General features: G+C 38.0%; 1 protein-coding gene across 1 annotated transcript in view; it reads right to left on the bottom strand.

Annotated features, from left to right (window-relative positions):
- Positions 1 to 3,167: 3,167 nt before the first annotated feature.
- The window catches only part of NLRP11 (NLR family pyrin domain containing 11), a 31,962-nt gene continuing 8,398 nt past the window's right edge, over positions 3,168 to 26,731 (bottom strand). The window contains 9 exon segments of the mRNA XM_015592517.1: positions 3,168 to 3,184; positions 3,757 to 3,878; positions 7,274 to 7,444; positions 7,699 to 7,869; positions 10,768 to 10,938; positions 12,734 to 12,901; positions 15,138 to 15,305; positions 16,863 to 17,024; positions 17,686 to 19,252. Of these exon segments, the coding sequence (XP_015448003.1) occupies positions 3,168 to 3,184; positions 3,757 to 3,878; positions 7,274 to 7,444; positions 7,699 to 7,869; positions 10,768 to 10,938; positions 12,734 to 12,901; positions 15,138 to 15,305; positions 16,863 to 17,024; positions 17,686 to 19,252 (2,717 nt within the window).

Raw genomic sequence — 26,731 nt, 5'->3', positions numbered from 1 at the left:
ATCCAAAAAGATATGTGCATACCGATGTTCACAGTAGCATTTTTCCCAGTGGCCAGGACATAGAAGCAACCGAAGTGTCCTGTGATAGATGATTGGTTAAAGAAGCTGTGGTATATATATAGAATATTAGAATATTATTCAGCCATAAGAAGAGATGAAATACTGCCATTTGTGATAACATGGATGGGCCTTTAGATAATCATGCTAAGTGAAATAAGCCGGACAGAGAAAGTTGAAAACCACATGATAGGTGGGATATGTGGGATATAAACCAAAAAGAAACAAAGAAACATGACAAACAAACAGAGGTTCATGGATACAGGCAATAGACCAGTGGTCACCAGAGGGTGGGTGGGAAGGGGGAAGTAGATGGGGTAAAAGGGCTCAAATGTGTCATGACAGAAAAAAATCTAACTATGGGTGGTGAACACTAATGTGTATAATATATATATGTCTTACTGTTTAATTATACACTTGAAACTTACTAAATTTCGTTAACCAATGTCACTGTAATAAAAAAATAAAAAAAGAAAGGCTTTGAAACAAATTAAAAATAAATAAATGACAAGATAGATATTAAGTAAGTTATCTTACTTTGCACTTCAAGGAACTAGAAAAAGAACTAAGCTCAAAGCTCGCAGAAGGAAGGAAATAAAGATCAGAGCAGAAATATATCAAATAGAGAATATGAAAACACTAAAAAAAAAAATCAAAACTAGGAGTTCTTTTTTGAAAAGATAGACAAACTCAACAAACCCTTATGTAGACTAAGAAATAAAGAGAAGACTCAATATCAGAAATGAAAAAGGAGACCTTACGATGAATGCCTCACATAAAAAGGATCATAAGAGACTATTGTGAACAATTATATGCCAATGAATTGTATAACCTAAAAGAATGAATAAATTACAAGACACACATAAACTATCAAGATAGAGTCAAGAAGAAATAGAAAGCCTAAACGAACCAATAATAAATAAGGAGATTGAATCAGTAATCAAAAACTTCTCAAGAAAGAAAATTTCAAAACCAGATGGCTTAACAGGTGAATTGTGCCAAACATTCAAAGAAGAATCAAAATCAATTTTTCTTACACTTCCAAAAAATAAAAGAGAGGGAATACTTCCATATTCATTTTATGATGTCAACATCATCCTGACACTAAAGTCAGTTGAGACACCACAAGAAAATAAAACCACAGGCCAATATTTCTAATGAACACAGATGCAAAAATTCTCAATAAAATACTAGCAAACTGAATTGAACAACATATTAAAAGGCTCATACACCATGACCAAGTGGGATTTATTTCTGGGATGCAAGGTTGGTTAAATATAAACTAATGAATGTAATAGATTGAAAATCACAATATTGTCTCAAAAGACGCAGAAAAAATCTTTTTGCAAAATTCAATAACCATTCACGATTAAAAACTCTCAAACAACTGAGTACAGAAAAACTTAGAACAACAAAATTAAGGCCACATATGAAAATCCCACAGCTAATATCATAATCAGTGGTTACTGAAAGCTTTTCCTCTTAGATCTGGTACAAGGTAAAGATGCCCACTCTCACCACTTCTATTCAACATGGTATTGAAAGCCCTAGCCAGAACAATTGGACAAGAAAAATAAGAGGCATTTAAACTGGAAAAGAAGTAAAATTATCTATTGGCAAATGACATGGTCACATATGTAGAAAACCCTGAAGATGCAAAACCAACAACAATTCTATACACAATCAATCAAAATCAACTTCTTATAAAGGAAATTAACAAAACAACTCCATTTACAATAACAACAAAAAGAATAAAATACTTAGAAATAAACTTAACCAAAGAAATGAAAGATTTGTACACTGAAAATTACAAAATATTGATGAAGGAAGTTAAAGAAAACAGGTAAATGGAAAGACATTCTGTGCTCATTGATTGGAAGAATTACAACTGTTAAAATGTCCATACTGCCCAAAGTGATCTACAGATGCATTGCAATCTGTATCAAAAAGACCTCGAATAGCCCAAAGTAATCTTAAGAACAAAGCTGAAGGCCTCATACTTCCTCATTTCAAAACACTTACAAAGCTACAGTAATCAAAACAGTATGCTACTGGCTATTAAAAGAGATATGGAAACAGAAAAGGAAGGCCAGAAATAAATCCAGACATATGTGGTCAACTAACCTTCCACAAGGGTGTCAGGAATGGGAAAAAGATAGGCTCTTCAATAAATGGTATTGGGAAAACTAGACATTCACAGTAAGAATGAAATTGGACCCTTATCTCACACCACATACAACTTTAAATGGTTTAAAGACTTAAATGTAAGGTCAGAAACTCTAAAACTACAAGAAGAAGACACAAGGAAAATGGTATTGGTCTTGGTAATGATTTTTTTTTGGATATGATATCAAAAACACAATCTACAAAAGCAAAAAAAAAAAAAAAAGAACAAGTGGGACTGCATCAAACAAAAAAGCTTCTGCACAGCAAAGGAAACCATCAACAAAGTGAAGAGGCAACCTATAGAATGGGAGAGAATATTTGCAAGCCATATATCTGATAAAGGGTTAAATCCAAAATACATAAGGAACTCCTACAACTCAGTAGCAAAAAACAAAACAAAACAAAACAAACCCAAATAACCTAATTAACAAATGAGCTAAGGAACTGAATAGACATTTTTCAAAAGATGACGTACAGATGGCCAACGGGTACATGAAAAGGTGCTCAACATCACTAATAATCAGGGAAATACATATCAAAATGACAAGGAGGTATCAATTCACACCTGTTAGGATGGCTATTATTTAAAAAATCACAAGAGATAAGTGCAGAAAAGGGAACCCGCATGCATCATTGGTGGGAATGTAAATTGGTTCAGTTACTACGGAAAACAGTACTTGTATTCCAGAAAAAAGATTTTCATCCCCTAATTACTGCATAACTACTCAACTTAATTGTCTACTTTTACTTCTGAGTCTATCTTAGATACAGTAGCTCCAAATGCTTAGAAATAGGGTACTGTAAATATGGTGTCAGAGCTGGAAAAGTTATTCAAGGATGCCCAATGTCAAGCTCCCTCCTTTGAAAGAAATAATAAAAGAGAGAAGATTTTCTGAGATCACACATACGTCACATTGCTCTGCAGCTTAGGGGGAAGTCACCCTTCACCCTATAGGACACTCTGGTGAATTTGGGAGCAGAGAAGTGTAAGAGAAGGGAACAAATACCAGTTGAGGCATAAGCAAATCAGGGATGGAAGTTGACATAGAAATACAAAGGAAAGAAGGAAAGATAACAATTTCTTTTCACGGGACACCTTGGGATACTCTTGATAACTCCATCTAGACAAAAGAATGAAAGGATTATGAGTCTCCAATTCAATTTCTTACTTCACATTGCCCTTTGATAAACAGAAACTTTTTCTCAATGCAATTTGACTTTTTATTACTTCATATAATGCTTTCATTACTCTTGTGGACAGTGTAGAAACTTTTATAAAGTCATTGACTTGATCAAGTCACAAAACAAATACAAATGAGAAACCATAACTCTGATTTTCCTGCATCCCAGCCATGGTCATGATTTATGTCAAATACATTTTAGGTAGAACATGACTGAGGGAGTTGCTGAGAAACTGTAGTAGACTTCTTCACGAGTCTAAACTTTTTCTGGGCATGTGGCGAGAGATTAGATGCCAAGTCAGGTTGGGCACCATTGGAATTGACTGAGGAAGACTTAGATGACCAAGCTTACTGCTGACTTCTCTGCCTTCCTTTTTAGCCCAAGATTGAGAAATGAAGACCAGTTTGGTATTTTTCTTTTTTACAGTCAGTAGTAGCTTCATGGTTTCTACATCCATATCATTTATTTGAAGCCTGAGGAAAATACAGAGGGAGAATTCTGTGAATACTACACATTGTATTTTGACTTTGTGGCATCAACGACTCATTCCCCATATGTTAATCTTTGGGTATTCTTGGGAGTCTCTCATGTGACCTCTGAGGAAAAAGGAAAATCTGGTCTAGATTGAAAACCCTCATTCTTAAAGTAGACAGAGTGGTCTCCATTAAGCATTGATGAGGCAAGAATTCCACTTGGAGTACAGATTCAAGTCAACATGAACTACATAGGTACCGTGCAACTCAATGCTCAATACTTAACATGCACATGCAATTATATCCTCACAACAGATGATACCATGAGTGATTTTACAGACTACAACACCAAAGGTCAAAGTTTTTAACTAAAATATGTTTACATGGTTAATGTATAGAGGGCCACTTATCCAGAGCCCATGATCATCACATTGTACCCAATTTCTTCAAATCAAAGAGGGGGATTCAGAGTCACTTTTGTTTCCTTTGTGCCCTCTCTGCATGTGAACATTTCAGTTAGCGTGTAGATACAGATACCATTACAATCTGAAATATATTTATTTCTCCAATTTACTTTTATTGAGCACCCAGGTTGTAAGGTATAACATTGAAGTGGGGAATACTTATCATCATGGAACTTACATTTTAGTGAAAGGAGATGGACAATAGGAAGAATAAATACTTATGTCTATGAGGATTAAGATCCAAAGCACATAAAGAACCCATACGACTCAATAGCAAAAACAAAACAAAACAAAAAAACTCGGTTAAAAAATGGGCAAAGGACCAAAACAGACATTTTCCCAAAGAAGATATTAAAATTTCCAACAAATACATGAAAAGGTACTCGACATCACCAATCATCAAGAAAATGCAAATCAAGGAGAAAGAAAAAAGGGGCATAAATGATAGAGGCTTTGTTCATTCCTCCTGTGACCAAATCAAAGTTGTGACAGAAACACAGAGCAAACAGCAAGGAAAGTTGACTGGGATCTAGATAAACAGAAGCACTACAAGTAGGGAGAAAAATAATTAATCAGCCTACAGTGGTAGAAGGTAGGAGGGGTGGCTAAGTGGGACAGAGACTATGGCAGCAGCAGCTGGCAGCTGCAGACACCTCTTAACGGGGCTGTGTCTGTGAGCAGACTTTTGCAGCAACAGATCTGCTCACTCTGAGCACCAGTGCTGGGTTAGTTGCACAGAGGGCACCAGGGACTTCCAAGAGAGACTCTGAGTTGTCGGAGTGAGGGCCGGAGGTGAGGCTGTCTTCCAGGCAGAAGTGCCAGAGGTGTCCATTGTTCCTCTGGTGAGCCCACCTCCCTCCCAGTGTGAGGGTGTATAGATGAACTCAATGAGAATTTTAACAAAGAGATCAAAAAACCCATAAAAAATGGAAATGGAAACTATAAAAGGGAGCCAGTCAGAACAAAGAACACATCTGAGATGAAGAGTATATTAGATAGAATAAACAGAGTGGATAAAGAAGAGGGTTGAACCACCGATATACAGGATGGGGAAGATAGTCAATAGAATGGCAAGAAAAAAGCAGCCAAGACTATAATTATAACTTAAGGATCTATGGGACACTATTAAATGTAAAAATATCTGTGTCATAGGAATATTGGAAGAAAAACAAGATGTTGAGAACTATTTGAAGAAATAATGATGGAAAACTTTCCTAACCTGGTGAAGGAAACAGACATAAAATCCCATGAAGCTCAGAGAGCCCCCCAAACTAGGAACCCAAAGAGGCCCACACCAAAACACATCATAATTCAAATGCCAAATGTTAAATACAAAGAGAGAATCTTAAAAGCAGCAGGAGAAAAGTGGTTAGTTACCTACAAGGGAGCACCCATAAGAATGGCAGGTGATTTCTCAAAAGAAACTATGCAGGACAGAAGGGCTTGATACATAATATTCAATGTGCTGAAAACCCAGGATGTACAACCAAGAATACCTTATCCAGAAAAACTATCATTTGGAGTCAAAAGACAGATAAAGAGCTTCCAAGACAAAATAAGCTAAAAGAATTTATCGATGCCAAGTTAGCATTACAGGAAATGTTGGAGGGACTTCTTTAAGAAGAAAAAACATGTATCGAAAACAAGAATAAAAATGGTAATAACTACATTTCTATCAACAAGTATCTCAAATGGAAAAGAATTAAGTGCTCCAACAAAAAGATAGAGTGGCTGAATGGATAAGAAAACAAGAGCCCTACATATGCTGCCTACAAGAGACTCACTTCAGATTAAAAGACACACACAGACTAAAAGGAAGAGGATAGAAAAAGATATTGCCTTGATGGACCTAGATAGTATTGTGCTGAATGAAATAAGGCATGTGGTGAAAGACAAATATCACATTATTTCACATACATGTGGCGTCGAAGGAAAAAAATAAATAACAACAATAACAGAAACAGAAATAAACATAGATACAGAGAATATTTTGAGGGCTACTAGATAGGATGGGGGTTGTGGGAATGGTGAAAAAGGAGATTAAGAAGTACAAATGGATAGATAGTTGCAGAATAGACATGGAGATGTTGAGTGTAGCATGGGGAAGATGGTTAATGTTGTAATAAATATGTAAAGGGGAAGAAGGGTATTAGGTTTAGTGGGGTGATTGTGAGTTATGTGGATCTCTGATCAGTACGCTCAACTGAAACTGGTATATTATCATATGCCAACTATAATTGAAAAAAAAACCTCATTGAATTGTACAATATAAATACGAGCAACTAATTGTCTATTATATTTCAATAAAACTGGAAAAAATGTAAATTGAAACAAAAAAGAAAATGCAAATCAAAACCACACAAAGTATCTCACAGCTGTCAGAATGGCAGTTATCAAAAAGACAAGTGGTAAGTGCTAGCGAAGATATGGAGAAAAGGGAACTTTTGTGCACTGTCAGTGAGAATGGATTTTGGTGCAGTCACCAAATCTGTGGTAATTTGTTACACAGCAATAGTCACCAAATACAGAAAGGCAGAGGATTTTTGCTCTATGAGAAAGCATTGAATGGCCCAGGATTTAAAGCTACACAATGACATCCTGAAAATGGACTCCCCCCCGCCCTTTTCTAGTAATAAAAGATACATCCAAGCAGGAGAAAGTAGGAAGATGGGATTAAAAATATCGTATATTTAAGTATTTCCTATGCTAAGCATGACAAGTCATACCAACTGTCACTTTTTACTCAGCATCGACTGGGTCCTCTGGTCTAAATACCCTATGGATATTTTTAACATTCCAACAGAGACCATTCTTATTCTTTTAGGTATTTGAAGCTGGAAACATTTGTCATCATCTTGCATGTCTGTCTTGGACCACCCATCTCAACATGGAATTGTCCCCATCACCAAGGAAGATAAGAGTCCAACTTACCCAACTGTCTGAAGTATACAATCTGGGTGTCCCAAGCTCTCTAGAAGTTTCACAATTCCCTCATCACCCAACTTATTTCCAAGCAGATTGAGTTTTTTCAGAGTTTTGCTGCTCTTAAGAACAAAGGTGAGAGATGCATAGCAGGCACTGGTTAACATACACTCTTCCAGCCTGTAGTAATGAGATGCACAGTGATATTGGGCCCCATCCTTGGAGAGGCATGGCAGGTAGAGCACATGGGTGTGAACTCTTTTACCAAATATCTGCACAAGTTCTTGACAAAATAACCTGCCAACCCATAGAGCAGCCTTTCAAACACCAGATCGTTACGTCTGAGAGTTTTCATTTCTCAACCCACTTCCTTTTATCCCTTAAGTTTTTCCAAACTCCAAACAAGGAGCTTCCCTCCACCCCCAGAGACCTACCCAATGTTCTCTAACTTGCAGCTGGGATGTTTCAAAGCATTACACAGCACCTCCATTCCTGAATCCCCTATATTGTTGCTCCCGAGCTCCAGGCTCCTGAAGTTTGGATTATTAATCATAGCTGAAGCAATATGTTGACAGACATCATTGGTAAAAAAGCAACCAGAAAGCCCGCAGAAGAGAAATATGAGATGGAATCACGACCACCTTTCTCAAAGGTTCGATATCATGAAGTGATAAATATTCTTGTACCTCTCTCATGATGTCCATGAACAGGGGACTCATTGTGGGGACAAGAGCAATATTGTTTATAGAAAATTTATATCAGCAGTATTCAAGGTTGTTAGTCATATTAACTCACACAGTAGTCACAGGGCTCTTGTCATCCTGATTTTACAAACAGGAAAGCCAAAGCCAGAACACTAAGTGTTGTCTAAAGACACAGATGACATTTTTAATCCATGTTTTTGTGACACTGAGCTTGAGCTCCAAAGAGTTATTTTAGGCAATCACTTCCATTGTTCATTTTTCTGCCTTCCCGTACTCATGTCAAAAACCAATGTCACTGAGAAGAACTGAACATATCATTTTTATAACTAAGAGCATATCACATGGCTCTTCCTCTCACTCAGAGGAAGTCCTTACAATTGCTCATATGCTCCTTTGTGATCTGCCACTTCATGTCCCTTCTTCCACATTGTCTATTACTGCAGTTCTACTCACTGCCTCACCACATTGGCCTTCTTAATATACCTTGAGCAAAGCAGGCTGTTCCCATGTTAGCGCCTCTACTCTGGCTATTTATTTTGCTTGAAGACACCCCTCTGTTGATCTGTATGACCGTCTCTTAATTCCTCCAAGTTTTTGCTCAAATTTCCTTGACACCAAGGGTTACGTTGACTGACTTTGCTTAAGATGGCCACACTCCACCATTAGCACTCCTGAACACATATGCTGATCTACTTTAACAAAATTTTAAAAATTTCATAGCAATTTTTACTATCTGATGCAAGAGTTGACAACTTTTTCCTATGAAGGGCCAAATAATATTTTACACTGTATGGACCACACAGCTTCTGTCACAATAACTAAACTTTGCCATGGTAGCACAAATGCAATTCTAGACAACATGTAAGTGAATGGTTGTATTCTAATAAAACTATATTTACAAAAACGAGCAGAGGGGGCAGATTGGGCCCCTGGGCCACAGTTTGCTGGTCCCTGGTCTAACACAATGCATGGTTTACTTATGTCTTGTTTGTTTTCTATCTCCTCAAGCCAACACAAAATCCATTAGGAAATGGATATTTGTTTTGTTTACTGAGGTATCCCAACCACCTACAAGAGTCATAAAATAGTGACATTATGGCCCCTGACTCCTGCACTAGATCACTTAATAGACGTGTCAGAAAATAACCAAAACTATGGCCTAGGACTGATCTTAAATTTCTTTCTACTTTGCAGTTATAATCTAAATCCATGGTTCTATCTAATTTGGTGTGACCAATACATATTCAGTCATTGTTTGTTGAATACTTGGAGACTGAAGCAGATACTGGGAAATCCAGTTTATTCATTCAATAGTTATGGAGCATCGAAGGCTTGCCAACTACTGTTGTAATTTTAAAATAAAGATAACATATATCTGTTATCTTTATTTTAAACTTAGAGGGACGGGAATTATGATGAACAATGCAGGGTTTTATTGGCCCTGTGACAGCTCCAACATAGGTTAGGGTAGGCAATAGAAGAAATAGAAAGTTATAGTAAAGGTGCCTTTGGAAGGGTGACAGAAGAGAGCTTGGAATCTATAGCAGACTACAGCCTATGAGCCAAATTGGGCCAACTTACTGCCCTTATAAATAAAGTTTTTTGGAATGCAGCCATATCCACTCATTTATGTATTATCCATGGCTGCTATTGAGGTATAACAGCTAGGTTGAGTAGTTGTGACAGAGACCACATAATCCACAGCCCAAGATATTTACCATCTAACTCATAACTGACAAAGTGTACAGTATTGAGTCAATTTACCTCAAACTACTGAGCACAAAGTAAAGGCCAAAGCAAGAAAAAATGAGAGTTATTTTCCCCCAGAATTTTCTGTTATCCTCAACCTGCCTATCCCCACAAAATTAGATAGAACCTTGGATTTAAATTATAAGTGCAAGGCAGAAAGAAATTCGAGATAAACGCCATATACCATAGTGTTGGTTATGTTATGATACAAACCTATGAAGGACTTGGTTCAGGAGGCTCACAGGCCACAGTGTTACTGCTTTATGAACAGGAGATGGTCTAGCTTTCTCATATTTATGAGCCGAAAAAAAGAAAAAGACATTCGAGATGGAACATTTTCAAAGAACTACTTCAAAGTCAATAACTCTAAAGAATAAACAAAATTTAAAAACTTTTCAGACAAACGACAGCTCAGCATCTCTGGAGGAATATGAAAAAGTTGCCTGTTTAGCATCATGGAGGACAAACACTCAGAAGGCTGGAGAAGGCTATTAATTATTTCATCCTGGAAATTTTGGTCAAAGGCCATCCCAATCCAACTGAGTTAGCTTCACAGAGAGGCATAGTATTATTGGCCCATATTAGTGGCTCAGGCATGACCACCTCCACCAGCTGTACTCCCAACATACCCCTTTTCCAATGTCTATTTCTCAATAAAGATGCCCTCACTAAAGCCTGCTTCAAAAGATGTTGCCTTCCCCACAAATGTGTAAGCCAGGTCAGAGCTGAGTCTCTGGATGCCCTCCTTCTGCAGCACCTCCCCATGGCATGTCCAGCTGGGCCTGGCCCAGGAACACCTCTCCATGTGACGAACGACAATCTAAGGGATTTTGCAGATTCTGCTATTCTCAGCTAAAAGATTTTGCCAGAAAAAATCTTACCCTGCTCTTATGCTGCATACTGTAGAGAGCACACATTCTCACATCCCTTATATAACACTTGTCATCCCTGACACCACTGTCAATGACTTTTCTCATTTCTGTTGCCAGCACCACTCAAAACCCTTACATGGTAGCAACAGTCATCCAAGAAAGCCACGGCAAGACTTACTCCAGCTCCTGTAATTGACAGGTTGGAAACAGTAAGGGCAGAGTTAGAACCAATACTCCATGATTCTGTAGGTAATTTGCACTCAGATCTAGATGTTTCAGAGTCTTGCTGAACATGAGGGCTCTCCCAAGGGAGCTGCAACAGTTTTTAGTGAGACAACAGAAGAGTAGCCTGCGTGGAATTACAAGGGAAAAAAAAGCACTGAGTCAATAACACAGTTTAACTGTGTGAAAGAGGATCATATCTGACCATCTGTCCCAAATCCACACATGTCTCTATGCCTTCTGCTGGATAGCCCAGATCTCTATCCATAAATTTCTTCCTGGGAAGAAAAATTTGAAAGACCTGAAATAGTACAGAGAGGGAGACATGGGGCTGGATAATATAGAATGGGGCATGAAAAAAATCAAACTCCTACTAATTGGATAACCTTATAGAAATTACTTCTACAACTTGGTATCCTCATTGTTCGATATATTTGGTTACATTTAATCCACCTATTCTTTACAGTTTTTAAATTGCATTATTCTAAAGGGGTGACTTTGCTGCTTACAACATAGGAACTGTGGAAATTTTTGAAAACAGAGGAAAGGTAAACACAGAAGGCATTCCTAATGCCTTTTGGTCCTAGATTTGAAATGTACTTTGTAGTATACACAGTTTAAATTTTAATTTTCTCCCATTAATCAGAAGTTTACTCATTTCCAACCTGGATCTCTAGCTTCTATGTAAAAAAAAAAAAAAAAAAAAGCTGGCAAGGACCACACCAGGTTTTTGTTCTCACATGAGAAAAAGGCATGCAAAACACATCCTAGGGATTGAATCTAGTTATCTGCTTGTTTTGTACAGCTATCAGCTAAGAATGGTATTTATGCTTTCAAATGATTGAAAAAAATTTAAAGAAAAATGTTTCATATCTAAGTGCCCTTCAACAAATGATTGGATAAAGAGGTGGTGGTATATACATACAATGGAATATTACTCAGCCATAAGAAAAGATGAAATACTACCATTTGTGACAAAATAAATGGATCTTGAGGTAATCATGTTAAGTGAAATAAGTCAGACAGAATAAGTTGAGAAACATATGTTTTCACTCATTTGTGGGATATTAAATTGAAAGCAAAAAACCAACAAGACAGACTCATGAGAAGGTACATTTTTAATGCATTGCTTTTATTACACTTAAAAATGTACTGGGCTACTTAGTCTCTTTTGTTTCCTTTAGTATTTTTGTAGTTTTATGCCTTACTTTTGCCATATTTTCCCCATCTTTTGCCATGTCTCAACCATGTGAGATAGTCTGCTTTTCTAGCAACTTTTCCAGAACAGAGAAAAAGATTCTCTTATGTAATTGGAACAAATAAGAAACATAGACACAGCCCATCGTCTGCCAACCTGAAAGAAGTAGAAACTAGAAAACAGAAGTCCCTATTTCAAGGCAATCTAGCACCATACCTTCTTCTTTCCTTGGCATTCTTCCTTGTGCTCTCAATAACATCACATCCCATGAGACATCAATCATAGTTACTTATTGTTAAAGTAACTATAAATTTCCTGTTCTTATCAAGTCAGTTGCTATGGCCCAGATATGTTTGGAACCTACCTGGCACCATATTTAACTCTCTCCCCAAAGACAGAAGATTGAGAGTGTTGTGACTCCATCCCATGACAGTGAGATGCAAGCTGAGAAAAGCTACATATATTTTTGCCAACATTGTGGTGAAAATTGGTTGCCCAACAAGAATAATAACACAGATACTCCAAGAAGTGCAAACTAAAAGACAAACAAACAAAAATAGTGAAATACCAAAAAAAAAAAAGTATGATAACTCAGACCTGGCTGACTCTAAATACCATGTTTTCAGCCACTATACTTTCTCTCTCATTATGTTTTGACCACAAGCTTGGACATTAATGCTCAGGACCAAACTTCTACATAATGGGCTTATCTAAGCTGGCTTACACCAGTGACTCAAGACCACAGTCTGGATGGAGCAAAGCATCACATAGGATTTTCACCCCATTGTTCTTCAGTGGGTTTTTGGATAGGGTCAGTTTCTTCAGCTTGCTGCTGATGAGGAGAGAGGCGATTTCTTTACATGCATGAGTTTCCAAGTCACATTTCGTCAAGCTATGAGAAAAATACACAGAGATAAAATGAGGCTGCCCAGTTTCCCAGGTCATCCCACTTTTAAGGAAAACTAACTCCAAACAAGTGAGAGGTCACCTACTTAAAATGGGCAATGAATGGATCCTCCTGAATCTAAATCTTGCCCTGTGCCAGTTCTCAAAGTTCACACTTGGGTAAGTTTGAAGATATGCATGGGCGGTTGGTTCTTCACCCTCTTGCAACGTCTTCACATGGCATCCATGGCTGTGCTTCAGAACTCAATAGCAGGGATCAAGTAACTCACCTGATCAGGACACTCAGCTTACCATCACATTTCAAGCGACTTTCAGTGTTTTCTCCTATATAGCCTATAATGACCTGCGTAATCTGGCTCTCAACTACCTTACTGGCTTTGTCTAATTTTCTACTCATTGCTCATACTATGCCATCTGCCTGTCTCCTCACTCTTTCTTAGGTTCTCCAAGCATATTCATATGTTGGCTCTCATGCTCCTGCTGTCATTTCTGATTAACATGCTTCCTCCAGATATCTGTGTGGTTCTCTCTCACTTCCTTTAGCTTGTCACTCAAAGTTCACTTCTTTAGTGAGGACTTTGCTGACCATCATATAGTCAACTAACCAATACTGTCTACCATATTTTAGGTATTATGCTAGGTTCCTAGGATACAATAAAGAAACAGAGGAAATATGATGGAATTCTAGAGGGCGTAAATAAAGAAATGACCAATTGTGTAATGTGTCTCGTAAGTGGTCAGTTCTATTTAAAAAAAAAAAGGGATAAATTGTAGAGAAAGGAAAGGAGATGTTCAACTTTTATATGAAGTAGTTAGTGAGAGAAGTACCAACTAATAAAGTGGCATCTGAGCAGAAATGTGAGAGATGTGGTGGCATGCTCTGAATCTCTAGGGAAGAGAATTTCTGGTGGAGGAAAGGAGTAGGCTTGGTGGTTCAAAGGGTAAGTGAATAGAACATGAGTGGAAGACATGTCATAGTGTTAACCAGGGCCACCCATGGTGAAATGATGGGTTTTATTTTGAGTGAGAGTGGAAGCCATTTAAGTTTGGAGATCAAAGGGCAGAATCATGGCAAGATCTGACTTAAATTGAAAACTAAAGTTGCCCTTCTACTTTTTTTTCATGTATCAGGCAAAGGTGGGGACAGAGACAACAGACAGCAGGGTACTGGAATAGCTAAGATGAGAGATGACCATGGCTTGATTACCATGCAGAGCAGCAAATGAAGCAGCAAAGTAGTCAGGTGGATCCATTCTGATTGTCTACCTACCTAATTTGTCTAAACCACGCCACTAGAAAATCTATATCTGAAATGCCCATAAGATATCAAAGTAGAGACATTGAGAAGTTTGTTAGGTACAAGGCTGAAACCAGAAGAAATATACGGCTGTAAACAGACATCTAGGATGCTATAATGCCATGGAATGGAATGAGCATAGAGATAGAATGAGCATAGAGATAATACGTTTAGGATGAGCACAGAGAGCATAGAGATAGCATAGAGATAGAATGAACATAGAGATAGAATGAGCATAGAGATAGAACGAGCATAGAGATAATATGTTTAGGATGACTTTGAAACATCCTAATGATGTCTGTGGATCAACTTTTTCAATTGTATATTTTATAAAATCAAAATAAAGTGTTTATGATGGGAATTTAGCATGAGCAGAGATATTCTGTGAATAGAAAACACACAGTGGATTTTGAAGACTCAACGCTCCCCCCAACACCCACACAAAGAAGGTAAAATGTCACTAATAGTTTTTTATATCAATTACATGTTGATATAATTTGATATATTAGGTTAAGGTATATTATTGAAATTAATTTTGCCTGTTTCCTTCTACCTTTTTTTTTTTTTTTAAATGTGGCTACTCAAAGATTTCAAATTATCTTTGTGGCTTGCATAATATTTCTATCAGGCAGACTCTTAGCTTTGACCAGGCTGGTCTATACCCAAGAATGGGCAGAGAGGGTTGAGATCATTAGAGAACTATAAGTCAAGGGAATACAAAGTCACGTTAGAGAAAAGACCATCCACACAGAAATTGAAAGCACTCAGAATGACAGGAATAATGCTAGTGGAAGAGAAATGAGCCATGTGCTAAAAATCTTCAAGGAACATGGCATCCAGAAGTAGCAGGTAGTGTCACTCATACACATTGACACCCAGTTCTTCCCTTCATACACAATGAATGTTCAGCTGAGCAGTGACTCACCTCAGGTGCTGTATGCTGCACATTGAACTTTCTAAGACCTCATGCAGAAGTGAAAACATCTTTAAAGAAATAGGCATACAATTCAGACTCAAAATAGTAAGGTTCTGGTTATAAACAATAGCCTTGAATACGTCTTCAAATGTGGTGCCAACTGAGAGATAGGTCAACCTGCAGAAGATAAAATAGTGGGGGGGGGGCATTACACTCCAGTTTCCACAGTGTGCACACCTTCTCTGCAATTTTTTCTACCTGCCCTACTTCATTCCAGAACAGAGTCTGAGTGTTGACTATTTCTTTACACAGTACTCTCAATCTTAGATTCCCAGTCAGGTCAAATGACCTCTGCTAATCCCCAAATCAGGCTGCTGACTTGGAAATAATTCTCTGGGTCTTTACCTCATTGATCTTCCTCTAAGAGGTACCCATGAGTGATGCTGAGAAATCACACCCACCCCCATGCAAAACTGAGCCATGCTTCTATCTCTCAAGAGCAAAGATCATGACATGCTCATGGCTAATAGATCCACAGGATCTGGTGCGCATTAATAATTCAAAATTTTACTGAAGAAAAAATGTTGTCCCAGAGTCTCTAAGCACCTATCCTGAAGGAGAATACCCCTTCCCCAAGAGAAGAATGCCACAAATCAGGCAGATCCTGTCAGCTCTACCTCCAAAATAAATGCAGAATTAGATTATTTCTCTCCATCTCAACCTCTACCACCTATATGGGCCACCATTTTCTCTCTCCCAGATCCTCATAAGAGCCTTTTAATTAGTGTTTCTCCTTAAACCTTCCTCCCGTGAGCTTGCATCTATCCACAAGGATGCTGTTACACACAAGATCTTGCTCGTCTGCTCAAAGCTTTGAAATGGGTTTTCACTTAGAAAATCCAGCATCTTGAATGGACAACATGGCTCTTCAAGAGTGTCGGTCACCACCTTTCTAAGGGCCATATGGAGAGAAGAGTTAGGAACCCACGATGGCCCCCTGGGCCCACTGGTGGACTTGAGACTTCCAGGGAGGAAAGCTAATTATCTTTGAAGCAATTTGAAGTTAGTCATCTTTGAAGCAACTTGCTTTCTTTGTCCTCCTTTGCAATTAGGTGACAAGATGAACAGGTTAATGAGAGGCAAGCAGAAGTGACACAAAAAAAGAGCTCTGGAAAGGCTCCATAAAGGAAGCTCCAAAGCCAAGAGGTGTCCCTTTCCCTCTCTTCCCCCTTTTTCCTGCCTGGAAGGGATCATAATTGCTGGGGTTTCAATAGTCGTCATGGCCCAAAGTCATGTTGATCGAGGAAGCATTAAAGATGGCTGAGAAAAAGTACAAAGGGATTTAGTTCAAGATGAATCTGAAAGCGTATCTGTCATGGGCTTCTGACCTCCAGACTTTTCATGTGAGTGGAAAATTAAGCTTTGTTATGCTTAGGCCATTTTGGGGGTAGGTGTGGAAGGAGGTGGTTCTGTTGTATGTGGATGAACATAATGCAGAGTGTTATAGCTTCTACTTTTCAATGAGACAACTTGCATCAATTATCTTTTCCTGAAAAAATTATCATGAAATTCGGAGGTCCTCAGCCCTCCTCCCACCTTCCCTGCTTTAGGTACATGCATCAGAATTACTTTTATCACATGGGGTTATTATTTTCTTGTAATGCTCTCCCCCAGAGAAGGTAGCACTATTATTTCCAGAGGGATCTCCAAGGTAGGGTTTGAGATATCACCTACTTGAGTGTTCGAAGTTGACAGCTGGGATGTCTCAGGGCTTTACACAGAACCCTTTCTGAGGTATCATCAAGTTCGCTGTTACAAATTTCCAGCTCCTGGAGGTTCTCTCTGGTGTGAAGTAGATTGCAGATGTCTCTCCAGTAAACAAGGCTCTTCATTTTACTACATGGAGGAAAAATGTAATTCTTCAGCCATTTGGAAGATAATACATTTATTAAAATACCTTTTGAGGACCAGACTCAATATAAGGCAAGAAGAAATAAAGTTCGGCCAAGTGTGAAATGCAACACTCAGACTCACAAAAGTAGTTGGTGAGTTTGTAGATGGGCAAAACACAAGGTATTGAGTGTAGTGCCTTTGACTGAGAAGATGTGACTCTTAAGAAATATTAGTATTGATGGTAAACGTTGAATGGTCTGTGCTATTATGAATGTCTCTAAGTAATCTGCAAGAATTATTTCAGTTAATCCACACAACAGGTCTGAAAAACTAAGGTTAAACTGGTGGTTCTCAATTAGGGGCCATTTTTGACATTTGGCAAGGTCCAAAGACTGGGGGAGGAGATAAAGTTCTAATGGTGTCTAATATATGTGGGTGGGTGTCTACAAAACAGCTTAAAATTATTTGTACAGGACAGCAAAGAATTATCTGGCCCCAATGTCAACCCAGAAACCTTGAATTAAACTGAAGCAGAGAGATTTGAGACAAGATTGGACATAAAGTTCTGTATGGTCTTCGGTTTTGGTCTTGTGATGGTAAACAAGCAGTAGAACTATGGGCAGGTCTTAGGGATACAGGAAATACAAAAAATGTTAAGACTCACCTAGAAGTTAGCATCACATTAGGCTTCTTGTTTTCAAAGATGCATTGAATACTCAACCTAAGTTTCTGTAGAAAATGGCAGCACTCCAGACAATATGATGAAGCCATCAGATCTCTGTTGTTTTGAATGTAAACACTGGCTTCTGAAAAAGAATCCATGACTTGTTTCACAAATTCTTCCTCCTGATTCTAAAAGAGGCAATGAAACAAAGGTGTGTGGTGTTCCACGGCTTTTGAATTATTACCAAAACATTTCATTTTCTGTAGAAAGTATTGCCTGAGCTCTCCTGTCAATAAGTGACAGCCAAAGGATGTCTCAAGAATATTTCTTCTCTTCTCATTAAGAAGACCAAAAATGGAAGTAGTTATTGGACTAAAATCATTGTATCTTTCCCTTCTTTCTTTATATCTTTTACTGGCCGAGGGGATTGGGCACTTGGTTAATACCATCATGTATGCTATAGCTGCACAAAACTCCTGGATTTTCAAGTGTATAAATGTGTAATGATCTTTATGGTTACTGCTTGGCAAAAGTATCTTGAGGGTCTGCAATGTGGACACATCAGCACGAGTGAGCCCAACACATCTGAGGTCCTTCTCGCTAAAATGCAGTGTGTCATGGGACAGTCCTTCTAAAGCCAATGAACACAGACGTTCCAGTAGGACTAGGGGGTACCGATTAGCAGGAACTCCAGCCTCAAATGTCAGTGTATGGGCAAGAAAATGGGCATATATATCTGTGAGTGTTTGGCAGAAGTGTTGCAAATCATCCTCCATGTCCATCTGCCAATTGAGGGCAACGCAAGTGACCCAGCATAAGATGGGGACTTGGCACAGGTCCATGAACATTTCATCCTCTTGTACAAGCTTGAAGGCTGTCGTAGCCCTGTGACTGTCCTTGAAGAAGAAGGTAAAATACTTCTGCCTCATTTCATTGGAGAACTGCAGAGTCATAAACTTGTCTGTCGTCTTCATTAGTGCTCTTACAGCAGCCTCACAATCTGGCCTTGATGAGATGAGGAAGGAGCACCCTGGAGCCATCTTTCTCATCAGCAAACTGGCAAGCAGTTCCCATCCTGGCACCTGCTGCCTGCTGTCACCGCACAGAGCAGATTCGTTCATGTTGAGGTTGACTTCTATGTTGTCCAGGTCCTCGAGAATAAAGAGGAACTTCTGGGGATCAGAGAGGATATCTGCAATGGGAGCTTGGTCTTCGGGCCAGCCCTTGGAGATCAGATCCACCAAGCTGCTATTGGCCATCTGATTGATTTCCTGAGAAGTGAGGTAAATGACATATGAGATGACGTCCTTCCAAATCTTGCCATCTGCCCACTTTGACACTGCCATTTCAATAGCCATTGTTTTCCCAGCTGCTTTCTCTCCCACCAGAAACACATTCAAGTCCTTTGGAGACACAGTGGTTGTAGGGTTATATGCAACATCAAGTTGGTTGAGAATTTCTATGATCATTCCTCTACAGAATTCATTATGAACATCCTTATGAAGGCACCTCCCCCACTGAAGTAAGAAAGTTTTCTTTGCAAGGACTTTGTGTGTTTCTCTGTTACCTGTTGGTGAGTACAAGGCAGAAGAAAGGCAGAACATAGATAAAAATTCAAGATACAGACAAACAAACAAATTCACCCAGAGTCTCTACTTATTAGCAACACAGCTATATTTACCATCACATTGTTTTAGAAGACTGCATAGACCCAGGTTTCCTCAATAGAATTAAATAATGTAAAATTCGCCCAGACAATAGTATTTGTAGGTACCTTTTCCCATCACTTGTGGATCCCTCAACATCTTCCCTCTCATGGGTCTTGGCATCTGAAACACCTTATTTCTTTTTCTGTTTGTGGTTCCACAATATGTTATACAGCCTTTAGTTATAACACATTATTTTACATCAAATTTTTTCTTTGAGGGAATGATTCTTGAGATCAGAGACTGTTTCTTGTCTGTATGTGGCTCACAGCAGCTATTACATCAACTGTTAATTATACGTTAATCTTTTCTCTGTTTTCTTGGTCACACGCATTATTACCTTATTCCTGATCATTTAGTGAGTCACAAGGTAAAGTGATATATGGACTAAACTTTACATCTTTATCATAGAGGCATTTCCATTTCTCCTGAGAATATATAAGGGTACACACTCACTGTAATAAGAAAACATCAGATTAAAAAGAAAAACATTTAAAGTGATCACAGAGCTGTGGATATAAAAATGAATCTAAATAAATGAATTTCTAGAGAAAGATGAGCTCCTCCTTGGTGAGCAGACACCTAAAGGTGATTTTATTTCTGGAGCAATGGTAGACACAAGAGGAAGGAGAATTTTGTTGGAGTAAAAGTCAATTGCACCAGGGCTGATGTGGCAGACTGCAGTGTTACAGATGTGGCTCTCCCCAGATGAAATATCTCCAATGGATAGAGAGGCCTGATACCACCCTCAGCTGACTAAACGGCTTCCAGGTCCTGACCCAGCTCATTTGAGCCTAAACACCCTGGTAGAAGAAAGTACAAGTCTTTTCAGGGATAAATCATGTTTCTTTTTCTACTGTTTTTATAGACAATGTTTGGCATGCCATAAAAAAATTGAGATTTAAAGACGCAGGAAACCATATGGTTCTTGTCCTTTTCCACTGATTTATTTCACTTAGCATGGTACTTAAGATCACATCTAATTAAAACCCTTAAAATCCCAGAGGAAAAAAGAAAACCATGATTCATCATCAAGAAGGAAAAAAAGTGATACAACACACTCACCTATGACCTAGGTTTTGGAATTAAGAATTCAAGATTTTATAATAATTTTCTTATGTAATAAAAATTATATTGCATGCATTATGGATTATATATAAATACTAGTTCTTGGAGGAAAAAAGCCAGTATGAGTGAATAGAGAGAATCTTAGCAGAAAAAGGGAAACCACAGAAGGAATCAAATGGAAGCACTATAACTAAAACACACAATATTTGGAATGAAGAATTCATTGGAATGGCTTAACAGAAGATGGCACACAGCAGAAGAAAAGATTGGGGAACACCAACATGGAATTTGTCTCTATCCTGATTTAAGTGCACACACATACACACACACAAAAAGATCAACAAACTCCATAAACCATCAGCGTACAGTGGCACAAAAGCAAGGAATATGAGTATAAAATACATATAATTACAGTTCCAGAAGACGGTGAAAGAGGACAACTACAGAAAAGATATGAGAGACTAACTAATGACTTAGAAGTTACAGATGTTGAAAGATATTCAAGTTACCATTATCATGTGTCCTGGCTCCCTTTCACCATGGTGCCCTCCAGGTGAACTTCCTTATGTGATGGCTCAGGGTACCACACACACCTCCCCCAAGTGAAGGTGGAGACCCACCACCTTGGAAGTCAGGGGGTCACTTCTGCTGTACCCTATTATCCCAAATAGTCAACGCCCCCTGTGCTATAGGGAGAAGTGACACGAATGCCACTTCTCAGTGGCAGGAATGTCAAGACCTTGCAGACATTTAAAAACTGTCACAGCCTGCTCTAGCCACTACTTAATTCCTCCTGTATGTACTCCTCACTCACCCCCAATGTACATACAAAAAGTCTCATTTTTACAGTACTGGGCTTGAGGTCCAGTGTTGCATCTACACAGGTCCAGGCATAGATGAGGTTCAGATTCAGATCCTATTTCTCTGAGGACCAATGAGTTAAAAGACAGTGTATCCACCTGCCCCAAACCCAACATCAAACAGTGACATGAGGATGGGACAATCAAAATAGATACTCTTACTCAAAAAGGAGAGCAAAGGTGGGAAGTAGACAGGAATAATTAGTCTGTAGCAATTCTGAAATACAGCCTGATGTCTTTCCAGTTTTGCTATTAGGACCCAATGTTACTTCTTGGTTCTCTATGGTTCTTGCTTCCAGCCACTGAGATCTCCATTCTGCCCAGAATCATCCTTCCCTTCCCATGAATATTCTCTATATTTGCATCTTATTGACTCTTAGACTATTGCCTGCTCATAGAAGTTTAGGGGTACACAAGTCTCTTTCATTTCAGATTGCCTCTGTTCCTTCCAGTCCAAGTTGATTTTTTTTTAAAAAAACTTGTGGCTTTCTTATATATCAGTTTATAACCCATTTTATTACACAAAAGCCATGTCCACAGTTTTTAGAGACAAGCTTTTCTCTCCTCTGTGAGGCTGCTGGTGGACAACAGTCCTCAAAATGATAGAATCTCTGCTATTAATAGAGAGGGTTGTGGGCTTAAACATGAGATAAACATGAAACCTGCAGGTATGCCTTCAGGATGCTTAATGCTTTTCCTGTTTAGAGAAAAAAATGCAGCTCTCTGCCAGCGTTAATTTAACATCATGCATAGGAATGCTACATTTTCTAGGATTTGACATTTTCAGCGATTGTGAATTACTATATTTTGTAAATGGAAATATCACTACTAAAAACAGAATATTATAAATAGAATGATGTCATTTGTTTCCAAAGACTATTAATATACCAGAGTGATGCAAATAATAATAATAATAATAATAATAATAATAATAATAATAAAAGCAAGATATTTTATGGCAACCTTTGCGGGTAAATTTATGACTATAATCCATGAGTTATCTTGGGGTAAATGCTGCAGCTGCAGGTGCCACCAGCAAGTATTCTCAGGGCAAATGGAAAATGGGTTAAAACCTCTGTAGCTGATTTAAAGCACTCATCAGGCATGACCTTAAATTTCTCCCAAGTTTTAATAAGGAGTTTTAGCATTACATCCTGAATTTGATCTTTTCCCAAAGCCCTTTCATGAGCATCCTCTGTGGTCAGCAAAACCTATCTGAGAAATCGTATTTCCTCTAAAACTTAACAGTTTGTTCTTTAGTTCATGTATCTATTCTCTTTAATCATGAGCAGAAGAAATGAGGTCACATTTTTATTCTTCCAGAAACATCCTCATCTTCAAGGTCATAATGTACATTTCCTACCACACATTACTTGAGGCAACCAGCTTGCTAAGCATTCCACCACTGTATAGGAAGTAGTCTGTCCCTCCATGTTTCAATAACATCTCTCTCTTACTTGCATTTATGTAAGCCATCACTGAAAGCTTTATTGAAAACTTCCGCAGGGTTCATCACATCCTCCTAACAATTTCATCTCCAATTCAGTGTTACATGTTCTAGTTTCTTTCTTTAATGGCAGCAGTCTATTTATCTTACACCACACACACACACACACACACACACACACACACATTCAAAATGTATTAAAGACTTAAATGTAAGAACTGAAACTGTAAAATTGGTGAACAGAAACATATGAGAAATGCTTCTTGACATCATTCTTGACAATGATTTATTGAATATGACACCAAAAGCAAAGACAGACAACTGAGACATCAACCCAAAAAGCTTTTGCATATCAAATGAAACAATTGACAAAATGAAAAGGCAGCCTTCAAAATAGGAGAAAATATTTGCAAACCACCTACTGATAAGGGTTAACATATAAAATACAGAACTCATACAACTCAATAGCAAAAAACAAATAACTTAATTAAAAAAAGGGTAGAGGACTTGAATAGACATGTTTCCAAAGATGACATACAAATGGCCAACAGGTATGTAAAAAAATGTTTAACATCACTAGTCATTAGGAAAATGCAAATCAAAACCACAATTAAATGTCATTTCACACCTCTTATGAGAGCTATTATTTAAAAAAAAAGTGAAAGGTAACTGTGTTGGTGAGTATGTGAACAAATTGGAACCCTTGTGCACTGTTGGTGGGACCATAAATGGGTGCAGCCACTATGCAAAACAGTATGAAGTTTCCTCAAAAAATTAAAAATAGAGCTGCCATATGATCTAGCAATTCTACTGAGAATGTATTGGAAAGAATTAAAGCCAGGGTTTCATAGAGATATCTGTACCCCTAAGTTCATTGCAGCATTATTTACAATAGCCAAGATATGAAAACAATCTAAATTTCCATAAACTAATGGGTAGAGAAAAAGTGGCATATACCTGCATCGGAAGATTATTCAGCCTTAAAGAAGAAAATTCTATTGTATGTTACAACATAATGAGCACTGAAGGCATTATGCTAGGAGAGAAATAAGCCAGCCACAGTGGGACAGACACCTCATATAAGTAGAATCATACAATATGTAAAATAGTCAAACTCATAGAAGCAGAGATTAGAATGGTGGTTGCCAGAGGATGGGGGGAGGGGAAACAGAGTAGTTGCTTATCGGATATAAAATTTCAAGATGGATATAAAATTTGCAAAATGAATAAGTTCTAGAGATCTGTTGTACAATACACTATACTTAATAGTACTACTGTTTTACACATTAAAAATTTGTTAGAAGGGTAGATCTCATGTTAAGTGTTCTCATCATAATAAAACATAGATAGATAAAAGATAGTTCTAAGGGGAAAAAAAGAAAATGACAGGACAATTACAAAACATAAAAATAAAGAAAAAAATTACCAGGAATTGATTCTGAAAAGAAATACAAGGAAATAAAATGAGCTTCCCACCATTTCTTCAAACTGCTTAAATAGAGTTAACTTACAAAATCCAACATTTAAAATAGTGACCTAAATTGATATGGGATATTGTGGAACTAAGGAAACTAACAAACAAGATCACATGATTACAGATTTAATCAATATTAGAAATGAGGACATGACTGGCAGGTAAATGTAGACTATATAAAAAATGTCTAAACAAATGAGAAACAGCCTTTGAAGAAAAAGATATTAGTATATAAGGATCATTTATCTCCTCAAAATAGGGCATATGAACAAAGATAAAATGTTAGAGAAAAAAATCCTTGCAAGTAAGGACTGAATGTATAAATATGGATGATAAAACTTAAAAAAAGAGAAAATGATCAACACTGAGGCACATTCCTATTAAGGTCCCAAACTTCAAAGAAAAAGGAGAAATGTGAGGATTCAGTAGGAAGAAAGTGTACGAAAAAGGAAAATGACCTGTAACATGTTTTTCTATGATTTCTCCAGAAAGGTTTGATGCCAGAGAAATGGATGCAATTTTACAATAAGGAGCAGCTGAAGAGTTGTCTGTCCAGTCAAGGTGTCATTTGTATATTCAAATGGCTTTAAACATAAAATGACATCAGGGAATCAAGAACCCACAAATTCTTGGGGATAAAGTTGAGAGAAGTATCCATGGAGTCTGGTCAACTACAACAATGAAACGAGCCCTTCGCCTGGGCAGAGACAGGGTACGCAACGGGTTAAGCACAGGTTACAATGCAGAATTGAATTCAAACAAGAAGATGCCTACAATGGCCACCAAGAGTCAACATTACGAACTTTGGCAGTATAAATTCTACATGAGCAAGGCAAAGGTTGGGAAGGAAAAACAGAAAATGTCTTTCAGAGCAAGGTGTGAATCCACACTTTAAGGTCTAATCAAGAATTGTAGCCTGATGTGTCATTTCACTATGTATACGTATATCAGGTCATTGTGTTGTATATCTTAAATATAAACAATTTTTGTCATTATATCATAAAGCTAGGAAAAACAGAAGGCATACAAGTTTGAACAACTTAATATCTTACAACTTTTTTCTTCAGATTTAGAAGGAACTTTTAAAGACTGAACTCTTTGTTCATTACTAAAAAAAAGATCTGTAGTATAATTTCTTCAGTTCCATATTAGTTTACTTCTGAAGTTAAATATTTTAGTAAAGATTTTTATTTAGCAGTCACATTGCCAGCATGCTACTATGATTACCTAAATTGATGTTTAGAGGTAAAATATTAATCCTAGTGATATTTTGAAGGTATAGCTTGGAAAATTATTTTTTGATATATTTTTGTTCCCTGACATTTTAAGTAGTGAGCTTATATAATTTCATTTTAAATGATGTAAAAACAAAGTCACAGTTATGCAAGATGAATCAGTTCTAGAGATCCTCTATAATGCACGGTGCCCGAAGCCAATGACGCTGTGTTGTACACTTAAAAGTTTGTTAAGATTCAGGAGATTTTGGAGAAACATGGAGGAGTGAGAGATGTCCCCAGATCTCTCCCCTTGAAACGACAATAAGCTAAACATTTAAAACTCAACAAAAACACCTAAACTGCCCACCAGCACGTCTAAGCGTGGGATCTGCGCATAAGAGCTACTACAGGTCAGAACCCCGGGTGTTAGGTGGTAGAGTGGAGAAAATAAAGAAGCTGCCTCTTGCAGCCGGAGCTCCCTGCAGGAGAAGGGGGAGGGGAGTAGGTGCAGCAGGTTCCTTGAACAGCCCTGCCTGGGAGTGTTGTGACTTTCACGTGGACAGTGGCAGGGCCCAGTCATGAAGGCAGAAAGCAGAGAATCGGGATGGCAGAGAAACAACAGTTGATATTTACCAGCCGTAGTTGCAAAACCAAGGCTGAGCTGCAGTCCCCAACCCACTATCCCCAACCCAGAGGGCCTCTACCCCGATACCCTCCGAAACCAAACACCGCGGAGCCCCAGGAGAATCTGAGCAAATGCTACCAAAACTGTCGCTAACACTGACAAAACTGAGCCTGAAAGTACTGAGCATGATTAACAATCATAAGAAAGAAAAAGCATTGATAAGATTTATATAAAGCAGGGATCCAAGAGGCTTAGATGCCTTAGACCTACTGGAAAACAAAAGAGAAGTGCCTTCTTTGCAACAGGCTTAAGAGAGACCTTTATATAACAAATCTTTGTGGAAAAAAAAAGAGCTAAATACACTTCCATTAATGCTCAGGCAGAGAAATAGTTCATTAAACACCCTGAACAACCAAGGTGACAAGGCAGCTCAGAAAGAAAAAGAAAAATCTCCAGAAAATAAGCTTACAGACATAGAAATATACAACTTAAATGACAGAATTCAAATGGTACTTCTGAAAAACTCAGTAAGTTCTGAAACAAATCATACTAACACTTTCAGGAATTGAAAAAACAACTAGATGAGCAGAGCAAGGAGACTGAAACCCTCAAAAAGAACCAAATAGAACCTCTGGAGATAAAAAACACA

This window comes from Pteropus alecto, unplaced genomic scaffold (genome assembly GCF_000325575.1).
Source record: "Pteropus alecto unplaced genomic scaffold, ASM32557v1 scaffold326, whole genome shotgun sequence".
Taxonomy (NCBI): Eukaryota; Metazoa; Chordata; class Mammalia; order Chiroptera; family Pteropodidae; genus Pteropus; species Pteropus alecto.
The sequence above is the reverse complement of the archived record's forward strand: the minus strand, read 5'-3'. Positions and strand labels throughout refer to the sequence as shown.